Source organism: Ostrea edulis, chromosome 5 (genome assembly GCF_947568905.1).
Source record: "Ostrea edulis chromosome 5, xbOstEdul1.1, whole genome shotgun sequence".
NCBI classification, from domain to species: domain Eukaryota; kingdom Metazoa; phylum Mollusca; class Bivalvia; order Ostreida; family Ostreidae; genus Ostrea; species Ostrea edulis.
Window position 1 is genome coordinate 76,732,553 of NC_079168.1, and position 26,888 is coordinate 76,759,440.

General features: G+C 35.7%; 2 protein-coding genes across 4 annotated transcripts; one reads left to right on the forward strand and one right to left on the reverse strand.

Moving 5' to 3' along the window:
- The first annotated feature begins 381 nt into the window (after positions 1-381).
- Positions 382-7,438, forward strand: LOC125652188 (netrin receptor UNC5B-b-like). 3 transcript variants are annotated; one of them, XM_048881195.2, is made up of 7 exons: positions 394-589; positions 1,169-1,257; positions 1,611-1,710; positions 2,891-3,979; positions 4,087-4,230; positions 4,354-4,518; positions 6,558-7,438. In XM_048881195.2, the coding sequence occupies exons 3-7, from the start codon at positions 1,696-1,698 to the stop codon at positions 6,855-6,857; spliced, it is 1,713 nt and encodes a 570-aa protein (XP_048737152.2). In that variant the 5' UTR covers positions 394-589; positions 1,169-1,257; positions 1,611-1,695; the 3' UTR covers positions 6,858-7,438. The 3 variants fall into 3 exon arrangements, with proteins under 3 accessions (XP_048737150.2, XP_048737152.2, XP_048737151.2); XM_048881193.2 differs by lacking the exon at positions 1,169-1,257 and having other exon boundaries at positions 382-589; positions 1,614-1,710; XM_048881194.2 differs by lacking the exon at positions 1,169-1,257.
- Positions 7,439-13,293: 5,855 nt separating this feature from the next.
- On the reverse strand, positions 13,294-26,379 carry LOC125651904 (cytochrome c oxidase assembly factor 8-like). Its single transcript, XM_048880747.2, has 4 exons — positions 26,262-26,379; positions 19,808-20,014; positions 19,084-19,229; positions 13,294-13,385 (listed from the first exon to the last, which is right to left on the reverse strand). Exons 1-4 carry the CDS (start codon positions 26,355-26,357, stop codon positions 13,298-13,300), a joined length of 537 nt encoding a protein of 178 aa, XP_048736704.1. The 5' UTR covers positions 26,358-26,379; the 3' UTR covers positions 13,294-13,297.
- Between the last annotated feature and the right edge of the window lie 509 nt (positions 26,380-26,888).

Consider the following 26,888-nt stretch of genomic DNA (forward strand, 5'->3'; position numbering starts at 1 on the left):
TTTTATATGAGAGACGTCAAAGAAGGTAAAATATCAATCTTATTTTACCCTGTTTTTCACTGTACATGTATGTTAAAACAATCATGCAAAGGATTGAATTATCATTATCATTTGTAAAAAGGGTTTGTTATCCACTTATTCAAGGATGAGATAAACACTCTAAGCAAAAACAACCAGTGCACAAACGGTATTCTATCTTTCGTTTGGGAAAATGATTTGATATTTGGTCCTTTCCCAACCTTTTGTGTGTGTGTGTGTGTGTGTGTGAATCTCCCGCCTTCCATTGCATCAACTTAGTCAAACTTTCTGTTAAGGACAACTATTTTGACTGGTTTAAAAGGGCAAAACCCTTCAATGTACATTGTACAGTGCACACACTTGGAATATTTCTCTTTACCTGTATTGAGAGATTTCCGCTTCATTGCCGCTTAGATCAGGTGTCTATCCCCCTGGGATAATGTTTATCTACCCGTACCCGGAAGTACAGGACGAAAACACCGCCTCACTACATGGGAAAAAAAGTTGACGTACTGAATTACGTGGGAATCGAAACGACAAGAGCTTGTGAATGAAATGTTACTTAATTAAGGTAAGTAAGTTAAAGTTTCGTATGGTTTTATATTTCGTTATATTGTGGATCTGATAGAGAGCGACTGCATTTAACACTCGTCAATGTCTGAACAATGAAAAACTAAAATACCAGCCGCCGTGGATGTTATTTATGAAAGCTTTAAGTGTAATTTTGTTTTGATCAGTGGTAATAATTTTCTGTAATCAACAGCAGTATATCACTCTCGCTCTATCTATTTGATTCTTTCTTTCTGTCTATCTATCTGACTTTTTCTGTCTATCTATCTATCTATCTGACTTTCTTTCTGTCTGACTCTATCTATCTATCTGACTCTTTCTGTCTATCTGACACTTTCTTTCTCTCTATCTGACTTTCTATCTATCTATCTGACTTCTTTGTCTATTTGACTCTTTCTGTCTATCTATCTGACGCTTTCTATCTATCTATCTAAACAATATTTTATTCGTATATTGAATGAAATTGGGTTGCAGGCACAGCCTATTTCAGCCCCCTGTCTTTCTTCTCTCTATCTTCCTGACTCTTTCTGTCTCTCTCTATCTTTCTTTTAAATCGACTTAACATTCCTGTTTATCTCAGTGTCGACTCACCTAGAGCAGGGGATCTTTAAAGATTAAGGAACTTAAAAACAAACACGCCTCTCCTTACGCAAGAGTTCCACACGTAATGTAATAAAATATGCATATACACACCATCTATTTCTTACAAATTAAAGTTAATCCAAAATTGACCATCTGTCAGCACGTAATGTTTGTACAAAACTCTTAATATGAATAAAAGTTTATGTTATATTTTCAATACTGTTAATATGTAATATATATCTTGGAAACTCCACATAAATGAACTTAATTTTACAGCCGCATTCCTTTGTCATTCAGGTGTTCAACCATTAGAATATCAAATGTATTTGCTCACAGTCTTTATCAAAAAAATCTCCAGTTTTACATGACATCAATGTTAAGCAGTCCAGTTAAAAAAGGTCCTTGATATTGTTTCTTTGCACTTTACATGTACAACATAGCAGAGGCGCCTGAACATCTAACAAAAATGCGTAGGAAGAAGTTATGAGATTGTCCCATATCCTGGTGAGAAAGTGACACGCAGGCATGGACCTCGGATATGTAAGTACATGATTGATCTGAACATATTCGTATGGAACACCTTAGCTGTCTCATGTTAAGTTATTTAGTTATATGATGTGTTTTCATATGCTGTGGTTTAATACCAGATTGACGGATTCGGTGGGGAAAAAGCGTTTACAACGAAATTTTCTGTTCTTTATTATTTCTACTTGGTCCCTAAATTGATTTATCATTAACGTTTGTCTAAGTCTTGAATGTTTTTGACATTTTTTAAATTAGAAATCTTGGTGTTCTCACCTCCGCACGCGGTTTCCAGTCCATGATAAGCGTTGTGATGAACATGATTTTGGGAGTCAGATTTTATATAAATACAAAACATGTTCTGTTTAAAAATATTTTTAATCCACTTATTCATAAAAGATCTTTATTTCTATAACAAAAAACTATCAATTTCAATCCATCGAAAACCGTGTTCATTCCTCTTTTTAAAGATTAAATTTCATTTTGGAAATATACATGAGGGTATGGATTGTGGTACCTTCACGCCAATATATTTCATAGCGCGCATTAGTATAGGTTTCAGAAGAATAAATCACACTGCCATTATTTCTAAAGAACCTTTTCCGGTTGTCGTAAACCTCATAGAATAATGATGTTTCTCATAATGAACCACATAGTGACAAAACCACTTCATACAAATGTTAAACCACGTCATATAGATACGAAAACACTAAAAAATAAACCATAACAACAGCATATAACAGAATCACAGCACATGATTGAATATAACAGCATGTGATATTAAAAAGCACACCATATAATAATCAATTCATGGCGTATAATTATAAAACCATAGCATATAATTACATAATCACAAAATTACGAAACCACATTATATAACTATAAAACTACAGCATGGAAGGTGAAGATAACGAACAGTGATCAATCTCATAACTCCTATAAGCAACACAAAATAGATATTTGGGCAAACACGGACCGCTGGACACACCAGAGGTGGAATCAGGTGCCTAGGAGGAGTAACCATTCCCTGTCGACCTGTCACACCAGCCGTGAGCCCTATATCTTGATCAGGTTCATATAATCAGACAACTTAACAAAAGACAGCTATGACGTTCCATATATTCGGAATAAAAAAAATCCGGAATGCAAGCTAGTTTCTGAACGGTGATGCTACTTACAGTGTTTCAATTTTTTGCAGATAATCGGTTTGGTCATTCTAGGACTTTTTGTCATCATACTGATTGTAGCCATCGTGCTGTTGACTATATACTTTTTACGGCGACTCAAACGTCAAAATGATAAAATATCAAAAATTGAAAGAACTTTAAAAGAAAATGACACGCCATTAAGAAATCTATCATCAAAATGTCCAGACCGACCTCAGACCGATAGTGCGGTCGACGTCAGCGAATTGGATAGCACTCTCAATTCTCGACATTACAGAATTATGGAATCGGTGAACAACAGAAAATCCCTGATCAGCATCATTGCACGTCACAGTGTCTATAATGTAATTTCAGAACCACACCGAGCACCCCCTCTTCCTTCACAAGTGGTAGATCTGACCCAAATCACAGAAAACAATCCAACAAACGAGAAAACTACTGCAGACGACATAAAAATAAGTACAAGTTTCTCAGACAATTTCATGAAGGAATTTGAGGGATATATAAAGCAAAATAAAGTTCAAGGTCGCCCGACGTCCTTTCTCGTGAAATCGGAGGTTGAACTTGATAAAAGTAAGTACGAACAGGGCATGTTCGTGCACAAAGAAATAGACATGAATGGAGGGGAAATCAAAGTCTCTGGTGTGAGGCTCAAAATTCCTAAAGGTGCTCTGGAGAAGAGAACGACCATAACCCTCGGAATTACATGGGAGAAAAAATTGTTTCCCGATTTACAAAAACGAGAGGCACTTCTCAGCCCCCTAATTGTCTGCCAACCATCACTGACTTTCAAGAAACCAGTGGAACTCGCCTTTCCGCACTGTGCGGACAAAATAGAAAGCAACTGGAAGTGGAAAATCATAAAGAGAAACGGTGATATTACGCAGCACTGCTCTTGGAGTGATATCACGCTTGAAGATTACGAGGAACGTCACGTAGGGAAATTTTCCGTCACGGTACATCTACATCATTTTACTCTCTTTACCCTGATTGGAACATCTCGAGAGAACCGTGTTGCAGCGAAAGCCGTCCAAATTGTAGCATTCTCAACGGTTCTTCAGAGAGCTTCCCTATTTACTTCAAAACTATATTGCATAAATGATTATGGGAGAGACATTACGGTAAGTGTTTAGTTGTTTCCGGGTTAATTTTAGACCCAGTGGGACATTTTTCAATGGAGACGTTTACATTTTGAGTGATATTTAAATTGTTTCCTAACGGTTCGTAGGAAATTAAAGGAAAAGAAAACGAAGTGAAACGGGTGATGGTTGACAGCCCGGTTCCTCTGCTTGTTTACGACAATGGAGAAAACTTGATGATGGAGCAAATAAAAGAACCAGAGGATTGGAAACTAATGGGGAAGAAATCAGTGGTAAAATTTGTTAAGCGGCATCTATGCCAAGGAATAAACGCTGTGAATCGAAACATTATCTAGAGTACAATGTTTGTAATCGTGGACGTTACACTCAATACGGATATTTCTTCTTTTTGATAGGAACTGGATTTTGAGTTGGCGTGGCATTCCTGCAATCCAAACTGTGCATTTGCTTACAAACCACAGTCCAATGATATTAGAGAAATTGCTGTGGAGTACACATGTCATCAGATCAAACAGGAAGCAAAGAAATCCAGCATCCAAGTCATAGCTGAAGCGCCTAAGGTTTGCATTTGTTTTCCCCATGTTACACCTTCTTTTTTTTTTTTCTTTTTTTTTTGTGTTTTTTTTTAAATGACGGTGTTTTTTGTTTTGTTTTTTTTTTGCTCATATATTGAATCGGTAAGAAGACATTCCTCAATTGTTGACTATTGCTGAACATCCTAGGAAAAAGGTTTTAATATACAAAAGACGTCAACAGCTTTAGGCAAAGTGGGATCTGGTCGTTGTGACGAGAATGACGATAATCTCTTGACAGTCACATGTGCTCACTAAACGCTCCTCAGACTCCTGCATTAAACAAGGCATATACTAAGTGTACTGTATTCCTGTCACACGACACCCCAACTGTCATACAATGTAACAACCGTAGGGAGTGTGTGTACATGTAAATGTCGTTTGAATTTCGAACGATTTGACTTTGAATACATTGACTAATTTTTCCACAACGGAATTATAAAAATATCTAGATTTTTGTTATACTGAACTATACATACAAACATTCTGCACAGTTAACAATTTTTATACTGTTACCCGTCGTCATACATTGTCAGCCGTTGCTATGTATTGTTCCCCGGGGGGCGTGGTTTATGCACACAGTGAGGTAACAGTTATTGACTGGGTTCCAGAACAACACCTGTTTTTGTTTGACCCGAGTGTTACAACGAAACTTTCTGTATTAAATTAAACCACCCAAAGTTTATTTTGTATTCCGTGCAACACTTTACACATAGGACCTGACTGAGTAACTAACTGAAAATTGAAATTCTTTGTTAAATATTAGAAACTGCCCTACCCACAGACTGCCAAATTAACTTTTTAATCATGAACATTGCTGAAGTCTGAATTTTCCCATGGCCAACAATTCTGACCTCCATTCCCTGAGACTTGGGCGATAAATGTCATCATTATTGAAAGTAATATTTCATCTTGACAAAAAATTTTAATTAGCAGCCAGTGAGCTTATTAAAATAAAGAAATCACTGTGTAATTACAACACGTCTACAAGATTAAGATACCATAAACCTATCATTAACCAAGCAAATAATTCCACACAAAATCTCACTTTAACACCGAGGACGGAGCCGTAGGCTGAGGGCAACAGATCCGTTCGAAGGTCAAACAAAACAGTTGATCTCCGAGGACCAAGCCTATTTATGTTTTGTTATATACCTGTTTTTTCTAGATGCACATGGTTTGTTGAATTGGAACTTTTAAGAGAACAGTGTAATTCCGTACACTACATTGCATCCACTAGTTTAGAAGAAAACATACCCAATATCCTAATTATATTTTTCGTGTTTCTGTTTTGCTTTTCATCTAATAAATTCTGTATTTCATCATCATTTAAATCAGTGAACCTTGCCATTACGTAACAAAGCAGAAGACTAAGAATCACGTGACTTGCGTAGCCAATAGAAATAGAAATGCACAACATTAATTTTTCGTCGATATTTTTGAATACGATTGGTTTTATTCAATGACAATCTATGGATAAACTTATACAGATAACACGTAATTATTGGTCATATAAAGGTGACGATAAAACAAAGCGTTGCTCTGATATTTGATCATAGACACGCGGTACCCAGTGCCAAACTTGCTCCGATTGTCGGAATTGTGTTGAGGTGTTTGATAAAACTAGTGGATAGTGGATATATTGTTTCCATATATTCCTGAATTAATGCTTTCTTCCGTAACCATATGCTTTCCTGCGAAATATATCTATAAATTGAAATATTGTACAAAAAGTGTCAAAAACGAACCTCGACCATTTATATTACTGCTTCGGTAGCCTACACCCCGGTCACAACATAGCCTACACCCCGGTCACAACATAGCCTATACCCCGGTAACAACATAGCCTACACCCCGCATGTTGGGGTATACTCGGTGTACAATGTATGCATAAAAGTTCGTCATGCGTGCGCAAGCTTTATAAGTTAAATCACTGAAAGATCGTATTCAAATATGTACGTTTTCGATGCAGTTAGAGCTATTCTATATAATATTTTATGTAGTAACTTATCCATACATGATTGCAGTTTCTTCCGACCCCATTTGACGAGAAGCAGAGTGAAATGACCAGAAAGCTAGTGATATGTCTGGATGTGATATCTAACAACAATGACGACTGGAGGGGCCTGGCGGAGAAGATGGGACTTCAGTTTGACAAGATTCGCTGGATTGAAGAACAACGCGATCGCAGTCCTACAGAACTGCTGTTGTGTATATGGAAAGACAAGGGAAAACCTATAGAGGAACTGCGAAACGTCTTGGCGGAAATGGGTAGACAGGACGCAGTTTCTGTAATTGACAAGTGTATGGACATTGACAATAAATGATATTACAACTGTAAATCCATTTCAAACGACTTTTTCACAAGTACATTCATACCGATATGTGATATTCAGTTACAGGTTAAGTTGTAAGAACACGCACACGCACGGAGTACAATAGTTATTGCACATTGTAAAACACTACCGTACTAGTCTATTTGAATGTCCGTTTTTCCTGCACATGTCGTTGATGAAAGGAGACGTAACTTTGTACACAGGAATATTTTTCTGAACAGAATGGATCTCTACTGGCCTCAGACACATAATGTCAGTAAAGCTTAAATAAAATTTTGTTTGTTTCCCCTTTTCGACCGACCCGGTAATAATTACCCGAATCAGAAACAAATATTTCTGTTTACAAGTGTTCTTCAAGATTGTCCCCTTAATTTCGAAACCAAGACATCTGACCAATATATAGGGCTATTATAGTCATTGTACCTGCTGCCCAGTCCTATTTATGTATTTACTATGTATGTACATGGATAGAATACTGTTAAAACCATTAATAAACTTATAGTGGTTTTTTAATTGAATGTATTTAATTTTACATCGTCTATCCCCTGAAATAAAACAGAGAGCGAGATTAATATAAGCCTTTTGACTTGTTTTTCAATCTCCATTACATTCATATGTATATATACACGTATATTGTGAAATGTTGATTATCATGAAATAAACATTGTTTAAACTTTACAAAAAGCTAAAATATTTATCTTATCTTCCTAAATGAACATAAAAAGGGTTACTTATATCATATCTAATATTACTTATTAGGTTTGTTACTGACGGTCTACGGAAATGTGTCGGATTGTTGAAGTTCATAGAAGGCGAGGTGAAGCCAAGCCTTCCGTGGACTAGGAACACCCGTCATATTCCCGTTCACAGTCAGCCCTTCATATTCCTGTTGACAGTCGGTAACAAACCTAATGAGGGTTTCGCTTTTTTGGAGGACTAAACCTTTTTGTATGCTAATGAATATAAGGGGGGAAATACAATGAATTGATTAATTAACAGTCATCAAGAACTGAACTGATATCATGTCAACATAGTAACAACAATACACGAGTACATTGTTCAACAAATTTAACAATTTTTATTTAATTAAAGTTAATTATGGTGAAAGAGCAATTGGTAAAAGTTGGTGTCAATACTAAAAAGACGTAAAGGCAGCCATGTTCCGTCAAAATTTTGTTACTCGCCGATTAAAGAACTTTAGACGGCAGTCATGTGACGCGTTTCATTCAATAACTTTGCGTCATTCTAGTCCAAGGCAAGACAAAGAGGATTGGCATATCGTCATAACGGGTGAAATGTCTTCTTTTCGAAACACGAGTACAAAAATGAAAAATCAATGTATCCTTTTGAATCTTATCGTCTACCTGGTTAATTCAGTGGGTGACACATGACACTGACGATCTTGAATTCTGCAGGAGTTTATTCATTTATTTAACCTGACTTTCTACTAAACTTTATAATTTCATTAAATAAGGTAAATTCTAAAGTTTTTATTTCAAAATAATACTGTACATATGCTTCCGTCTCTATCTTAGTTTTATTTTGTGACCCTAAATTGGTCATTTCCTTGTGTTTTACCTCCGTGTTTTAAGCTTTAGATCCGACAAAATACGTCTTGTCCAATGGGAAAGGAAGAAATGTGTCCGGTTCAATCAATTTATTCATTATCTAGATCAATAAATAAAGAAAGGAAGAAATGTATCTAATCCAATAAATATATTTATTACATGTATCTGTCAAGGAATAGGGAAGGGGATTGCACTTGAATATATCCACAAATAAAAACCCATGTTCCCTCGTTTGTTTGACACCTGTACAATGGTGTCTTGTATAAATACCCTTATTTGGAAAAAATCAGAACATCACAGAGAGAAAAGACTTAAATGGATTGCACGTGTTGTTCCTCCTTTACTAACCCATATCTTAACCCCTGCCCACTTTCAACACAGATTAGATCAAGTGTTGAATAAGTTAATCACACAAGAATAACATTTGGAAATTTCTTATTTCTATTTCGACAAAATCGTTAAATTTTCATGTTCATAGGTCTGCACGTGCCTCCCAACCAAACACGAAAATTCTGCAGACTATATTAACAATCGGAAAAAAACCCAATGATTTTCTTTTGCATGAAACGGTACAGAGAGCGAAGGGTGTAATGGGATGAGATTGTGAAGACAAAAAAAGTATCAGTGCTGGATTTCTGATTAACAAAACATGGCCTGAAAGGTTATACGGAATCGCTAATTCCAGAAAACCCACTGTCATTATTAAGAATTAATGCAACGATATGCGCTGCTGCTGTTTTAAAATAAATGATATATAAAATCTTATATTTTCCCGCTGTAAGTTTTTCTCTGTCATTAATGATTTTAAGTTACCTATGAGACCATTTCCCATATGTTGTTCATAAACTGTGACACCAGTGAACCAATTTCAGTATAGATTATCTTTGATGTATATACTACTCAAAATTTGATAAGGATCATAGATATTTTCTGTTAAAAAAATTAATAACTGCATAACTGGCAATATTGTGTCCAAGTGAAATCAAAACGTCTTCAACAAACTTGCACGTGCATTTCATGCCATGGGAAATGCGTTTCTCATCACAGTTTATGCTTTTGCTACCATTGCACGATTTTCACCCAGGCATCGGTGTCTGATTCTTTCTTAAATTTCAAACTCACTTGAGTGTTTACACTACGTTTATCAACACAATGCCCCCCTCAACGTGTAAGGCGTCGTCTGACGACAGAACAACTGGGCAGATGTATTGGAATGCTTGACGCTGGCTATTCACAACGTGACGTTGCAAATGCACTAAACGTCAGCCAGAGCGTTGTAAACAGGGCCTGGAACCGACAGCAAACTTTTGCTACAGCAGCACACCGACATGGGGGTGGTCGTCAGAGGTCGACAACCCAACGCCAAGACCATTTTGTGGCTCTTCAGGCACGACGCCATCCCTTCTGGACAGCAACCAGCCTACGTAACGACCTCCTGAACGCCTCGGGGGTGAATGTGTCCACTCAGACGATACGGAATCGGCTTCACAATCCAGGTCTCAACTCGAGAAGGGCATGTGTTTGAGTCCCTCTGACTGTTCGACACCGGCGGGAGCGATTGGACTGGGCTGAAGATCATGTCACTTGGACACAGAACGATTGGGTTCAAGTTCTGTTCACCGATGATCCAGGTATTGTTTGGACTTTACAGACAGGAGGTACCGAGTGTGGCGATGACAACGTGAACGTTTCCATGATACCAACATCAGTGAACATGACCGTTATGGTGGTGGTTCCATCATGGTCTGGAGTGGAATCAGCAGGGATGGAAGAACAGATTCTCATGTCCTGGAGAGAGGAACAATGACGGAGGTGCGGTACCGGGATGAGATCCTCGATGTTTACGTCAGACTCTACGCTGGTGCTGTTGGCCCTGAGTTCATCCTGATGGATGATAACGCCCGTCCTCATCGCCCCAGGGTGGTGGAGCAGTACCTTCAGCAGGAGACAATTGTCCGTATGGACTGGCCAGCGCGCTTACCGGACTTGAATCCGATTGAGCATGTATGGAACATGCTGCAGGTTGCCCTTTCACGCCGTAGAACACAACCCACGACTTTGGCAGAGCTCGGAAACGCCCTCGTGGAAGAGTGGAACAACGTTCCCATTGGAAACATCCGGGTGCTTATTGACAGCATGGCTCGACGTTGTCAAGCCTTCATTGAAGCAAGGGGAGGCCATACCCGATATTGACACTTCATCGACTAAGTGTAATGATGGACTATCCCCAAAACCTGTGTAATTCTTTCTCTGGTTTGCTGTTAACTTTTTGTAATGAAATGCCTTTTGGTGTTGTTATCAGATTTCAAGCATTCCGTATTGATGAAAGTTCATGCCGTTCATGAATTTTCATTCATAGCCTGAGTAAACACGTTCCTGAGTCAAATTTATGTCTTTTGTTATGTTAGTGGTAAATTACACACATATAACCTAGTGATCCTTATCAAATTTTGAGTAGTATATTTTGATTTCTACAGCCCATTACTTCCAAACCTTTAAAAATAGAGCAACCGTACAGGGTCTTCCCTACTCCTAAACATCAAGCTGATAAATTAAGTGCATCTAGCTGACGAATTAAGTACATGCTAGTAATTCTAACCATGGAGGTGTAGTACCAGGGCTATAAAAAATCTTCCCAATTTCTCAGCGATATAATTTGCGTATAAACGCCGACTTGTTTTCTCTCGCTCATATTCAGACGTTACATATGTACCAACTGTAGGTGAAGTACCGCAAAAGACCTATGCTTAGCACTCAGGGTGGTAGCAGTGTGGGTTCTTTAACGTGCCAACGCCTACCGATACACGGGGCCTCTGTTTTCAAGGTCTTATCCGAAGGACCCGTGCTTCTCACTTCCCTAATGCCGGGCGTTTGACGTAGGAGCAATCACTACTTATGTTAACGTTAAAGCGGGGCTCTAACACACGACCTCCCGGTTACCAAGCCAATGCTCCATCACTGAGCTATCGCGAACGGTTAGTATAAAACGGAGTAATATTGAATTACATGTACTTGGCGGAGATTGTATCCTACGGAGTTGAGAGAAAACTTAGAGAATGGAATTTTAAAGAGACAATGAGGAGAAATGTATGAAAAATGTTGAAAGGCATTATCCAGAAATGCTTCCAATTTGATGGTGAAACATCAACTTCAATATACCTCAAAATATCTAAAGTTAAAAGCTTCTGTCCACGTGAATTCACAATTTGACTCAAGGGAAATCTACGGATAATAAGATATTTTGCTTCAAGTTTTACTGCTGAAAACACAGTTATATACGTCAGATGATTGTCAGCTTCTACTGAACATAATCCTGTACACAACCAACTCTTGGTATATTTTCATAATAATGAACTAATGGTCGGACTATTACCAGACATGCAGCATGTCAACCAAAGATGTAATGGTCACCAACCTCATGTTTACAGGCAAGAAACACATGGGGGTGTAACGTAATTCAGATAGCAATGTCCGTCAATAGAGGCTTTGGGAATCTCTCCAGATTCAAACAAGGTTTCTACTTGTGAATCTTCCCCAGCATTGTCAGCGACAGGGGGAGTAAATGGGGTCTTATAGCCTTTCCCCGTGCCCTGCCTTTACCCTTCCCAACATGTGTAAACCTCCCTTATGGAGGCATTGTGGAAATATGTCAGCGAGGGTGATAAGTCTAAAAAGATATATATAATACTCGTTTTGTCAGTCACATGTCCGCTCGTCTAACGTTGAAAGAACGTTATATCAGTTTCCCATGCGTCCCATGTTTGTTTAACCTGTCACTTGTCCGTTATTCAGACGCTAATGTCTGTTAATTACCCGGTACATGTCCAGTAATTGTGCGGTTATTACGCGTTTTACACGCTTCATACACCGATCGCAGGAGCTCCGAGCAGCGACAGGAACGACTTTCATCAACGTATACTAACGGACAGCATTATGTCACAATTATTTTTATCCGTGCGATGTCCGTTTATACTATTCAGTAAGGTGTGACTGCTCCTTTGATTTTTAAAAATAGTTCCTATATATCTGCACGTAAACTTTTATCCCCTATTGTGGTCCCACCCTACCCCCGGGGACCATGCTTTGAACAAATTGAATCTACAATATGTCACTTGAGCTTTCTGCTAAAGTGAGGTAAAAATGGAACTCGGAAATATTCACATCTCCACCAATTATACTTCATCAAACACCATTCTGAGTGATATTAAAGAGATGTTGAGTTTCTCATTCACAATAACTATGCAGTCTTAGGAAATCACGTCTTCCAACAGTCTGTTAGAATTCCCGTGGGCACACATTCTGCTCCTTTCCTAGTTGACCTTTTTTGTGTGCATTCTTATGAGGCAGAATCTATTTTTTTTAAAAAACGTCTATACAAGCAGAAGAAAACTCTTGCTGTGGCCCTCAACTTGACATTTAGATAGACTGACGACATTTCATATATTAACAAACTTCAGACAAGTTGAAAATATTTGTCTCCAACATAATTTTGCAACGGAGAAACATTAACAGTTTAATCTTGGTGCAAAAGTTGCTTGAATAACTTGATGATATGTCATGATCTTCAACAAGGTGATTTTATTGCCAATATGCAGAGAACAATGGAAAATTTGTCAGTTTCAAGGAGAGGAATTAGAATTGCAAACGTTGGACAAAGTTTGCTAATGACCATGCAGCAGGTAATGACCTTGAACGAAGATTATTTAGCCAAGATAAAGGTTATTGGTAAGGAACTTTTCTCTCAGTCATAACTTTATAATGGATACATTTGATAGTCTGTCATAACATTGATTACTTAGTCAAATACAAGGTCACTGGTAAACAATATTCTCTAATTAAAGAAACAGAAAATTAACATGTTCATTACCTTTTAAATATTTTAATATATATTTTTTCTAAGAAAACTTGAAAAGCTGGGAACAATAATTTTAAGTTCTTTTTGTACCATTCTCTGAAAATAAAGTATATTGTAATATTAAGACATTTTTCATTGTTTTAAGAAATGTAATGCTACATAACATACAATATTTCAAAATTGGAAAATCAGAATAGTTTAGACCTCCTTTATCTACAAGTATGTTCTGAATAAAACAAGCCACAGGTACAGTTATGGAACGCCGTTATTGCCTTAGAGTGTAAATCTGCCTCACGTTATGTCAATACTTCTTTATACTATGTGGTTACATCATTACATTATGTCGATACTTCTTTATATTATGTGGTTACATCATTACGTTATGTCGATACTTCTTTATACTATGTGGTTACATCATTATGTCATGTCGATACTTCTTTATACTATGTGGTTACATCATTATGTTATGTCGATACTTCTTTATACTATGTGGTTACATCATTACGTTATGTCGATACTTCTTTATACTATGTGGTTACATCATTATGTCATGTCGATACTTCTTTATACTATGTGGTTACATCATTATGTTATGTCGATACTTCTTTATACTATGTGGTTACATCATTACGTTATGTCGATACTTCTTTATACTATGTGGTTACATCATTATGTTATGTCGATACTTCTTTACGTTATGTGGTTACATCATTACGTTATGTCGATACTTCTTTACGTTATGTTGTTACATCATTACGTTATGTCGATACTTCTTTATACTATGTGGTTACATCATTAAGTTATGTCGATACTTCTTTATACTATGTGGTTACATCATTAAGTTATGTCGATACTTCTTTATACTATGTTGTTACATCATTAAGTTATGTCGATACTTCTTTATACTATGTCGTTACATCATTACGTTATGTCGATACTTCTTTATACTATGTGGTTACATCATTATCTTATGTCGATACTTCATTCCGTTATGTGGTTATATCATTACATTATGTCGATACTTCTTTATGTTATGTTGTTACATCATTACGTTATGTCGATACTTCTTTATACTATGTTGTTACATCATTACGTTATGTCGATACTTCTTTATACTATGTGGTTACATCATTATCTTATGTCGATACTTCATTCCGTTATGTGGTTATATCATTACATTATGTCGATACTTCTTTATGTTATGTGGTTACATCATTGTGTTATGATAAACTTTCAAGTGATTAAGAATGATACAGATGCAAAATGGAGCACTCATATCCAGACAGTGTGTTTCCAGAATTATTTTAAAAATGAAATTGGGTTAGGTATGGTGGCTGATTTGTGCCAATTTAGAATTTGTTATTTAGTGACTTTTCACCTCGAAATAATGAAAAGACAACAAAATACATGTACAGGTTTCCTCGTTATTTTTGCTGTCTGATTTTATAGGAATTCAATATGAAATTTGCTGATTGTTGTGGATAATTATCAATTACATTTACAAAGAAGGAAACATCTAAAATTAAATTATTTGTACCAGGCATGTTGAAACAGGGGATTGGGGTGGGCAGGGGGGGGGGGGGTCTGTCCCCCTTTTATAATTTACTTTTCCCATTATCTTAACATACAAATCCCATATTTTCTACATGCAATGCTCAATTGCTTTGCTGCCCCCTCCCCATTTTTTTTTTTATCTTTAAAGCAGTAGTTAAAGGCAGTTGATGTTTGAAGTGCTAAATTGATTGATTGTATATTGTTTAATGTCCCTCTCGAGAATATTTCACAGAATATGGAGATGTCACCATTGTTTGAATCCACATATTTCAGAGAAATTATCACTGCAAAAAAATTCAGAAAGGGGGGGGGGTGTAGTTGTGTCTATACTTCAGGTACCTGTGGGTTCAGTGTGTCGCAGTCTGAATAATAGAATCACAACATATTCTAAATGTCAAGATAAAAATGGAGTTTATTGTTTTGTTTCTTAGATTTATCAAAAGCATCTGACATTTTGTAAGTGCACATACATGTAAGTAGCTGTCTGCATTTAATGCGTTTTCTAGGCAAGAATGATGTGCATTACTTAGGAGTATTCACTGTAGTTGGCAAGCATTGAATGTGCTGTATATATACCATGCTCTTTGTGTATTTCATTCGATCAGTATGCTATTGGCAATTGATTTCTCCACGTTTATCTCATGTTATTTACTTCATATAGTCACTAATTGTCATTTTGTCATCTTTTTGCCATGAAATAAAGAAAAGATGATAAATTTTAAAATGGCACAAATCAGCCCGATTTCATTTAATAATTCTGAAAACATACCGTCTGGATTTGAGAGCGCCATTTTGCATCTGTATCAATCTCGATCACTTGAAAGTTTATCAAAACATAATGATGTTTGCACATAATCTAATGACGTAACCACCTAATATAAAGAAGTATCGACATAGTATAATGATGTAACCATATAATATATGTAACAACATAACGTTAAGAAGTATCCCCATAGCGTAATGATGTAACAACATAACGTAAAGAAGCATTGACATAGCGTAATGATGTAACAACATAACATAAAGAAGCATTGACATAATGTAATGATGTAACCACATAAAGTAAAGAAGTATCGACATAACATAATGATGTAACCACATAACATGATGATGTAACCACATAACGTAAAGAAGCATTGACATAACATAATGATGTAACCACATAACCTAAAGAAGCATTGACATAACATAATGATGTAACCACATAACGTAAAGAAGCATTGACATAACGTAATGATGCAACCACATAACGTAAAGAAGTATCGACATAGCGTAATGATGTAACCACATAACGTAAAGAAGCATTGACATAATGTAATGATGTAACCACATAACGTAAAGAGGCCTAGACATAACGTAATGATGTAACCACATAATGTAAAGAAGCATTGACATAACGTAATGATGTAACCACATAATATAAAGAAGTATCGACATAACGTAATGATGTAACCACATAATGTAAAGAAGCATTGACATAACATAATGATGTAACCACATAATGTAAAGAAGTATCGACATAGCGTAATGATGTAACCACATAACGTAAAGAAGCATTGACATAATGTAATGATGTAACCACATAATGTAAAGAAGTATCGACATAGCGTAATGATGTAACCACATAACGTAAAGAAGCCTTGACATAACATAATGATGTAACCACATAATGTAAAGAAGTACCGACATAGCGTAATGATGTAACCACATAACGTAAAGAAGCCTTGACATACCATAATGATGTAACCACATAACATAAAGAAGCATTGACATAACATAATGATGTAACCACATAATATAAAGAAGTATCGACAAAGCGTAATGATGTAACCACATAACGTAAAGAAGCATTGACATAGCGTAATGATGTAACCACATAACGTAAAGAAGCATTGACATAACGTAATGATGTAACCACATAATGTAAAGAAGTATCGACATAACATAATGATGTAACCACATAATGTAAAGAAGCATTGACAAAGCATAATGATGTAACCACATATCATAATGTATAGCTGTAATAATGTAGCCCTCTCCGAGTTTTTTTTTTTATCATTCTAAACATTTGATGACTTTCTTTACATAAATAAAATAATATTCTATGTTTTCTTAGTCAATATATAAATTTACAACCTGCAACTTATGATTAGTGAGGCTCTATTCTACCGTTTTCAACAATTTTGATATATTTTTCTATTTCTTGATTCAAATTTGTGTTTGATGTACTGAAGTTTCAACTTACGATTGTCAAGTTATTTGCATATCCCATATAAAGTAGTATTTACATCAATGGACAAGTACGGAGGAGAAAGCTATTTCGTCAGTATTAAAAAGGTTTAGATTTAATATCAAGTTAAAAAACGAACAGCAGAGTGTAAATTCTATCTATGACCATATCATTTTCCTTTCTTTGTCAAAGTGGCTCGAGTAACTACATTTTCGAGCAGATTGTCATTGTTTAGGTTTTTCAGGAGATCCACCTACGAGATAACAAGCATGGCGGAGCAGAAGAAGAATTTTGCATGCTGTACATGATGTTTAATGAAAAAAACCTTTATTAGACATGCCCAAGCACAAAGTTGGTACTCCTTTTGGTGTAAACAACATTTGGGACTAATACACGGAGCTTAATTATTATCGGTTATTCATAAAACTATTTTGCACCATTACGGAGATCCTATGGAATTGTAGCCTTATTCCGAAAATGCCAGAATGAAAAAAATCGGATAGGGCTACATTAGTGCAGCTAAACGTAATGGTGTAACCACGTAATGTAAAGAAGTATCAACATGACGTAATGATGTAAGCACATAACGTAATGATGTAACCACAAAACGTAATGATGTAACCACAAAACGTAATGATGTAACCATATAACATAAAGAAGTATCGACATAGCATAATGATGTAACTATATAATATAATAATGTAACAACATAACATAAAGAATTATCCCCATAGCATAATCAGGGGTCGAAATTAACTTTTTCTACCACAGGCTAATTTTAGCCTGTGGGTAAAAAATCCACAGGCTAAAATGAAAACCTACAAGCTAAAATGAAAATAATGAAGCAGTGCTCTTTTTATATTTTTTTTTTTTCAATCAATGATTTTCCCCATCATTACTGAGCCTAGTGGGTCAACAGGCAGCGTTTGGACAAGACACTAAGTTACGTAAGTCATATGGTGCAATGTCTAGGTCTCTTGATTATCGCACCTCTAACAGTCTAATCCACGACTTGTTTACCGCAGGTCTAGATCCAGTCTTCCAATTTCATGCCACATCAGGGTTGTCACTAGTGATTTTTTAAAGCGAATACAGGATTCATGGTTTTATAAGCAGCACGATCACGAGTCCTATGACTTTTTTGATAATCGTCTACGCGGTGAGAAATGCACCCGTGTCGTCACTACAACCCGACCACAATATGACAATAAATTTAGATATGACATTCTCATGATTCTGATAAAAATAACTACCGGAAGACTTGGTAAAACATAGATTCCGATATTTTTTTGTAGATAAATGAATAACAAAAACGTCATACTTGGAATTATTCAATTTAATCACCCCTATAGATGAACAGGACTCGTGGCACATGTCGATATGCGATGTCCAATCTCTAAAGCATTTGTTTGACTCCGAGTTTCTTAAAAAATCATAAAAGAAAAATCCGGATAAAAACGGTTATTGAAATCGGTCGTTCATGTACATGTAAGCGTTTGTATGATTCAGAGTGCAAGTTTGAGAAAAGCGAATAGCGCATCACCGTATAAAACGGATACGATCATAGTTTGTAAATCACCACTCGCTAAGATTTTCGAGTGTCCATTATTTTTACTCGCTATTTTTCAAATGTTATCGCATTTTGCGAGTATTTCTCGCTAATTTCGAGCCCTGATAATGATGTAACCACATAACGTAAACTTCAAGACATATCGACATAACATAATGATGTAACCACATAACATAGAGAAGCATTGATATAACATATGGCTGATTTACACTATACGGCAGTAAGGGTGTTCCATACACAGTATACATCTGTAATCTGAGATGTTCTTAATTACCTGTTATAGATACAGTTATAGTATACATATGTAATCTGAGATGTACCTTTAATTACCTGTTATAGATACAGTTATAGTATACATCTGTAATCTGAGATGTACCTTTAATTACCTGTTATAGATACAGTTATAGTATACATCTGTAATCTGAGATGTTCTTAATTACCTGTTATAGGTAGCATGAAGTAAATAGTTTTTGTCCAAGAAGTGTCTGTAGAATTCTGAGAGTTCCTCGGCTGATAGCTTAGATTCCGTACTCCCCGATTCTTCACATTTCTCCTGAAGCTTCTTATTAACAAACTCTTCCTTTTCCTCAATAAATATAATGATAATACATGTATACTAATAACATAAGCAGTAATGCATATCACAGTATATAATATTATTTCTGATATACCAAGTTTAAAGATAGCCTAACATTTTCATAGAGCTTACACCACAGAACCATTGGTCAAGTTGGGATAAAATAGAGAATTGATCAGGTGTAAATCATTTGCTTACATTTATCTAAAAACATGCAGAGAGCAAATACCTTATGAATTTCTTGTCACCTTTTGGCTCCTAAGTGAGTATGTACTTACACAAAGCTTCTTGTCATAATCTCCATTTATGCAAACTTTTAATGCTTACCTTGTAATTAACACACATACATACACATTTGAAATTTCATTTACATAATAAGAAATATATGATTTAATTTGAAAATATTACCAATACAAAATACAATAAACTGTAGATATTTACAGTGGTTGATACCCTATGTGTATATGTACAAATGCAGACATTATTTCACTCAAGAATTGATGTAGTATTGATTAATTACATTAAGGGAATAAAATCTTCTTTGAATTTCAGACTAATCATTCTGACTATCAGCTGTTGTAAGTTACCTTGAAGAATTTCTGATTATGACTAGTCCAGAAAGCTTGATTCCAATCATGGGTGTCCTTCCTCAGCAGCCTGTATCGGCGCTGGAAGGAGGTCTCTTTTTGTGGCACGTGGAAAACAATGGGGCGAAGGTTAGACTTTTTGTCTGGTGGACCGATCAAGTCATATTTTCTACTGGGAGGTGGTACATTGTAGATGTGTAGTTCACTCTTCATCATCAAATGGAATAAAATTAAATCTTTAAGTCAATAACAAAATATCAATAGAACATAGTTTTTTAACCATAAGATGTACAAATATTTAAGATATCAACCCAGGATCTTTAAACATCCCCTGGCAGGCACTATCACTTTTCATTTCCAGGGAATATGGTCTACGGCACAAAATGTTGCAGGAAGGGATAAAATGCAATGACCAGGATTTGAACCCACGTCCTCTGAATATTTGGTTACAGACTACTAATTTTACCCCTATTTCATTGACCACGCAGGTAGTGCCAGTTTACAAATAGAGATTTTTTCTTTAAAATTCTTGAGGATGTATATGGGGTGGAATTGTGTTATTTATGGGCATAGATGGAAAGGAGAGGGTCTGAATTTTTTTTTTTAAATACAATAATGGAAAATTTTGCTCTTAAGTGCATAGAAGGAAGGGTGTAACTAGGCCTTTGTTTACCTGCTTCTCAAAGGGAAAGGGAAATATGCAGGATATGGGTTACTTGTGGTGTCATAACAGGACTTATGTGTACAACAGATTTTCCTGAGATTCACAAATATTTTGGGATTTGAATTGTTCTAACTCTGTGCCAAATTTCAGGTAAGTTGAGACGGTGGAATTTTTAATATTAATTATTATGTTATAAAGGAATGTATATAGCAAAATAATAGGTAGTCTGTGTTCATCTAGAAAGTCCGGTGCTCTACCAACTGAGCTATCTGGCCACTAACAATCAAACCCGTCTGGCCACTACAGGTTCATGTATATAGACAACACTTTTATTCTCAATTTAAAACAGGATGAAAGTTCAGTTAACAGAATGACTCATTTCTAATTAGACAACGAATAAGCTAAGGGACAGTGTTAGCATCATTGATGCACAAAATTCTAAACAAAAGTTCTTAAGAGTTATTCCTCTTTATGCTCTTCTAAATCAATCTCAGTTTATAAACATGATATAAGATAAACATGATTTACGAATTGTTAAACTTAAATCATAAGTTTGTTTTCAAATAAACACATGTACTGTAAATAGTGAATGACATATTTATGCATTATTATGTATGGTAATAAAACTATTCTTGGATACATATTAAATGAATCCTATACAGAGCTACTCATCTAATTGTTTAACATTTAGAATTTTCAACATAATGATACTGGACTAATATCAAACTAAATAAAGCACACAAATTGTAAGGATTATCTAATTATCATCAAGTACTACTTATTCAATACTGCCATTTCAGTTATTCCATGCCATTATGTAACATTTACCAACTGAAGTTGTTTACCAACCAGGAAACCAATGTTGTACACCCTTTCTTTAAAATGGACACTTAATAGCTGGAAAAATCTTTCTGACAATTGTGTAGAAGATGAGAAAACCTACATTCAGTGAAATATAGTGTGCATTTGTAAATTGCATGTGGGAATGGGTCTAATCTTGTGTTCACCTATTAAAGGCCATTTAAAATTAATTGATAGATTATCATCCCCGCCCTCCCCTAAAAAAAGGGCCCGCCACGATTTTTTTTTATTTTCTCAAAAATTTCGATTTCAAACAAACTTGCTTCCCAGTGACTTGAGTGAATGATAAAAGTCACAGAATGTTGGTTTTATATCTTCTACCAAGGATTCTTTGAATGTTAACTTGATTAGCACTTTGTATGATGCCTTTTGTCATTATTTTTTCCCCGGGAAATAAAAATTAAAAAATAAAATCCTTCCACCCGCCTGATATTTTTTGTGACCCCGGATGATAATCTACTAATTAAGTTGAATTGACCTAATCATTATTTTTCTAAAATCAAATATATGCTTTGTTAACTGTAGGATCTTGTCCCTCCATCCACATTCCTTTATAAATTATAGAAGGCCCATAAATCTAAGTAAGATATTAATATATTGAATATTTGGCATTTGATTAATATTAATAATATGTAACATAGCTTGTTGTTCGTGAATACAAAGAGTGGAAATACTGCAGGTGTCCAGACATGACTAATCGATCAGATCAGTAATCGATCACTAATCGATAGTAATCGAACACTTGTCGATTGATTACGTATACTAATCGATCACTAATCGATCAAACTCTTTGGAGAGTTTGATCGATTACTGATCCATAACTGATCGATTACTTTCAATCGATTACTGATTGTTGTAACAAAACTGTTACAATTCCATAAAGATATCATGGGTACTATAATACTTCCAGCAAAATGCTATTTACAATTTTAATATATACATGTATATGTATCTTGAAAACAAAGAGTTCTATCGATTAGTGATCGATTAGTATATGTAATCAATCTACAAGTGTTCGATTACTATCGATTAGTGATCGATTACTGATCTGATCGATTAGTCATATCTGGAGGTGTGTCTTAGTAACCTGTTGTACTTTTTATGATACTAATAAAACACCATTACCGACTTCTAACAATAATTTGTGACCAATAATTTTTCTCATACAATTTTAAATTTCTTATGTAATACCGATTCACAGTGAAAATACTTTTTCAATACAGCATGAACATAACTATAAGTTTATAAACTCATTATCAGATTTGTTTATACTATATCACCTGAGCTCATTTATTATAGGCCCAATCACCCTAAAACATGTCCAAACCATGATTTCTAAATGGATACAGTCCCCAAATCATGATACAACAGGTAATTAAAATAAAAAAAGTTACTAATATAATAAACAGATTAGATTTTATATAATGCTGTACAGTGATGATTTTGCATCATCATGTGACCTTCATATATACAATGTATATAATGGGTGAACAGGGTAAAACCGGGAGGGGAAGAAACAAGGAGAGAGAGAGAGAGAGAGAGAGAGAGAGAGAGAGAGAGAGAGAGAGAGAGAGAGAGAGAGAGAGAGAGAGAGAGAGAGAGAGAGAGAGAGAGAGAAAAGGAAAAACAAGAGGGGAAGAAAATTCAAGAAACAAGGAGGGAGGGAGAGAAGAAAGGAAAAAACAAGAGGGGAAGAAACAAGGAAGGAGAGAAGAAAGGAAAAACAAGAGGGGAAGAAACAAGGAGGGAGAGAGAGAGAAAGAAAAAACAAGAGGGGAAGAAACAAGGAGGGAGAGAAGAAAGGAAAAAAACAAGAGGGGAAGAAACAAGGAGGGAGAGAGAGAAGAAAGGGAAAAAAACAAGAGGGGAAAAACAGAAGGAGAGAGAGAAGAAAGGAAAAACAAGAGGGCAAGAAACAAGGAGGGAGATAAAGAGAGAAAGAAACAAGATGTGTTTGTGAAACACAAATGCCCCTGATAATGGCCAATTCTGAAGATGGCCAAAGTCACAAGGGCAAATATCTTGGTACCAGTAGGAAGATCTTGTCAAAAGAAATGCTCATGTACAATATGAAAGCGCTAATATTTACCATTTACAAGTTATGACCAATGTAAAAAAAAAAAATTAAAGTAGGTCAAATGTCAAGGTCAAAAGGTTCAACACCAACGGAAAGATCTTGTAACAAGGAATACTCATGTGAAATATCAAAGCTCTATCTCTTACTGTTCAAAAGTTATTAGCAAGGTTAAAGTTTTCAAAAAGTAGGTTAAATTCCAAGATCAAAGGTAAAAAATGTTGGTACCCACGGAAAGTTCTTGTCACAAGGAATACTCATGTGAAATATCAAAGCTCTATCACTTACTGTTCAAAAGGTATTTGCAAGGTTAAAGTTTTCAAAAAGTAGGTCAAACGTCAAGGTCACGGGGTCAAAAATGTTTCAGACAGAATGACAGAATTACAGAATGACAGACAGGACAAAAACAATACCCCCCCCCCCCCCCAATCTTCGATCTCGGGGGCATAAAAACAAGAGGGGAAGAAACGGAAGGAGAGAGAGAAGAAAGGAAAAACAAGAGGGGAAGAAACAAGGAAGGAGAGAGAGAAGAAAGGAAAAACAAAAGAGGGGGAGAAACAAGGAGGGAGAGAGAGAAGAAAGGAAAAACAAGAGGGGAAGAAACAAGGAGGGAGGGAGAGAGAGAAAGAAAAAACGAGGGAAGAAACAAGGAAGGAGAGAGAGAAGAAAGAAAAAACAAAAGAGGGGAGAAACCAGGAGGGAGGGAGAGAAGAAAGGAAAAACGAGAGGGGAAGAGACAAGGAGGGAGAGAGAGAAGAAAGGAAACACAAGAAGGAGGTAGGGGTAGAGAAAAGGATAAGAAGAGAGAGAGAGGAAGGGGTGGGAGGTGGGAGAGTGAACACCGCTCGATTTTGAATAAATGGGGATACCAATTTTGAAAACTGAACATTGGCAGACCCCTGGGTTTATCAACTATTCAGTTATATTTCTAATTTGTACCTTCTTTTCAATCTGAATATGTGACTTTATCTTCTGTAATCAATATTTTCCTGAATTAAGCTTGCTATGGTCCTATTGATCCGGAAACTTATGATTTTACTCAACTTCAACAAGAACATGGGCCAAGATATTTTTGAGAAATGCTGAAATCTCAAATTTAACATTTTTTGTGCTATCAAAGCCTGGTATCATAGCAAATGGGTGAAACGGGTTGTGAGGCTTAATTTTCTCACAAATGATAATATAGAGATATGAGAGGAACATAAACATGGAATGAATTCTGATTAACAACATGTTTCAACATTTGATCTCTGACACAGAGCATGTCTGCACTACTTAGTATACAGTGTATCAATAATATTGATATCATTTTTAAATTTTGATCCCCCACCCCTCCCCCATTCTTATGAAAATCATGTGATGTCCCTGATCAGGCTGTGGTAAAAAAAAAAAAAAAAAAACAACAACATTGGATTGGACCAGATTGACATGCAAACCATGCAGATTTGGCAAATTAAAGTTTAAAAAAGTGTCTATTAAGCAAAGGGTTTTTAAGATATAGAGTGAAGAAAACTTGGACGACCGACTAATCTACAGGTGCAAACATATGCCCCTGACAGCCCACTACATTATGATACTTCTAATCAAATAGGCTCCCGACACAATTTCACTATGATTCATGATAACATGAAGATAAATGCCAATCAGTGGCTGATTTTATTGGATAGCCACTATGACACTAAAGGTCATATTACAATGTTACACAGACCTAGAACTTGCTAGAAGAAGTTGTATGGCAATGTTGGTGTGCTGTTGCTGATCACATCTTCTTTGCAGTATGTCTTGATAACTATGGTAAATATGAAATTCTTCCTAGATGTGAAAGAGTCTGTCAACACTGTATCTCAAGTTCAACAGAGGATGAATTACATTTTCTACTTGAATGTCCACTATTTAATAATCCTAGAGGAGAATTTTTGAATAAGATATTTAAAACCTTTCCAAACCTAGTAGTGCTTAACAATACTGATCTGTTTTACATGGATTATGTTAAATGAAGATCCTGGGTTTGCTGTTTTATTATGCCGATATTTAATTGCAAATTTCAATTCAAGAAAACAACATACATGTGCAATATAGTTATGTGCATGTATAAGATGCAAGTTGATTACTGCAACATAGTTACCATGCTTGTACTACATGAATATGTGTTTTGTGTGTATTCTATGCATTGATAGATTTGATGCACAGGCACTTGTTTCTGTAAATAACTTACGACCTCTGTATACTACGTTTTATTAATAGTATACAGAGGTCGTAAGTTATTTAAAGAAACAAGTGCCTGTGATTTGATGGCTAAATCTCTGTTCATCATGCAGTGCAATATTGTCTTGGTTTTCCTGCTTAACTGAGGTGAACTTGGACTTTGTCAATGTGCATCCTTATGGTCCTCTGTGAGCCCAAATTGGTTGAATAAATATTCCATTCTATAATGAGTATTCTTTTCTGTAATGAATGAAGAGAAACTGTAAGCGGGTCGTAGTGAGGGAGAGACATAACTAAAATGACCCCGAGTAATTTCTGACCTGTGCTATGTTTTACTTACCACATGGATCTCTCTCTATCCATCATCATGATTTATGTGTCACACCATGATGATCATGGTGTGGCACATAATTCTAAAAAAAAAATTCCACTTTACAAAATTTAAAGTTCTTTTTCTCTCGTTAGTAGAGAAATTCGCGTGTTGAAACCTATGTTTTGTGGTGAACTTCGAGATCCGTGGGAGTTAGCGAGAACAGATACAAGTCGATCAAAATAGACATGTAACAATAATCAGATAATGTTACGTCTCTATTGGAGGATTAAGTGTCTTGTCTTAGACGATCAATACAAAATACAACAGTCTTCCATACCTGATTTTGTAAACCCCTCAAACAGATAAAACTAGCAGATCTGTTTACATTTTGTGCTAATGAAAGCACACATCGTAAATGCAATACGTTATTCATTGGAATTCATGTAGGAAATGAATTGCTGTTCATAAATGATAGACTTGATATTTACAAAAGAGAGTTTTCCGGAATAAATATACAAGTTTTCAAGTCCACCTCATTCTCTCCTACCTGAATAAAAGTGCAAAGCACTTTTATGTTAAGTTTGTGAGTAAAATGTCCAGAGTTTACAGAACGATAATTTTTTTTCAAAAAGAATGTTTGATTTTTATAGTTCCAATTCGTTCCCTGTATTATCAATTTAAGAAAATTCAATAGTTTTCCCGCACTACGTTATTTGTTTTCAGCCGCGTATGTATACATAAATTTAGCGTTTTGGGATTTAGTGATGCGTAAATTCTCGTTTAAAGATTTATTTTTGTCTAATCAAAACAATTGTAATAGATAATATTGGAATTATTGATTCGGTACCTCGCACATGGTTAAAATAAGTGCCTACGCGAACGAAGTGTTTGAGGTAAGTACGGGTTTCTGAAATTCGGTGACAAATTTTATTGATCAAAATATATCTACCACACTCTATGCAAT

Excerpts from the sequence above, each read along its gene's own strand:
- LOC125652188 (XM_048881193.2), top strand. Across the intron at positions 4,231-4,353 it reads TAATGGGGAAGAAATCAGTG|GAACTGGATTTTGAGTTGGC; the intron begins GTAAAATTTGTT and ends TCTTTTTGATAG. Across the intron at positions 4,519-6,557 it reads TCATAGCTGAAGCGCCTAAG|TTTCTTCCGACCCCATTTGA; the intron begins GTTTGCATTTGT and ends ACATGATTGCAG.
- LOC125651904 (XM_048880747.2), bottom strand. The coding sequence starts at position 26,357 with ATGAATAACGTATTGCATTTACGATGTGTGCTTTCATTAGCACAAAAT. Across the intron at positions 20,015-26,261 it reads TGAGGGGTTTACAAAATCAG|AGTGAACTACACATCTACAA; the intron begins GTATGGAAGACT and ends TTGATGATGAAG. Across the intron at positions 13,386-19,083 it reads CTTCATGCTACCTATAACAG|AGAATGGTACAAAAAGAACT; the intron begins GTAATTAAGAAC and ends CTTTATTTTCAG.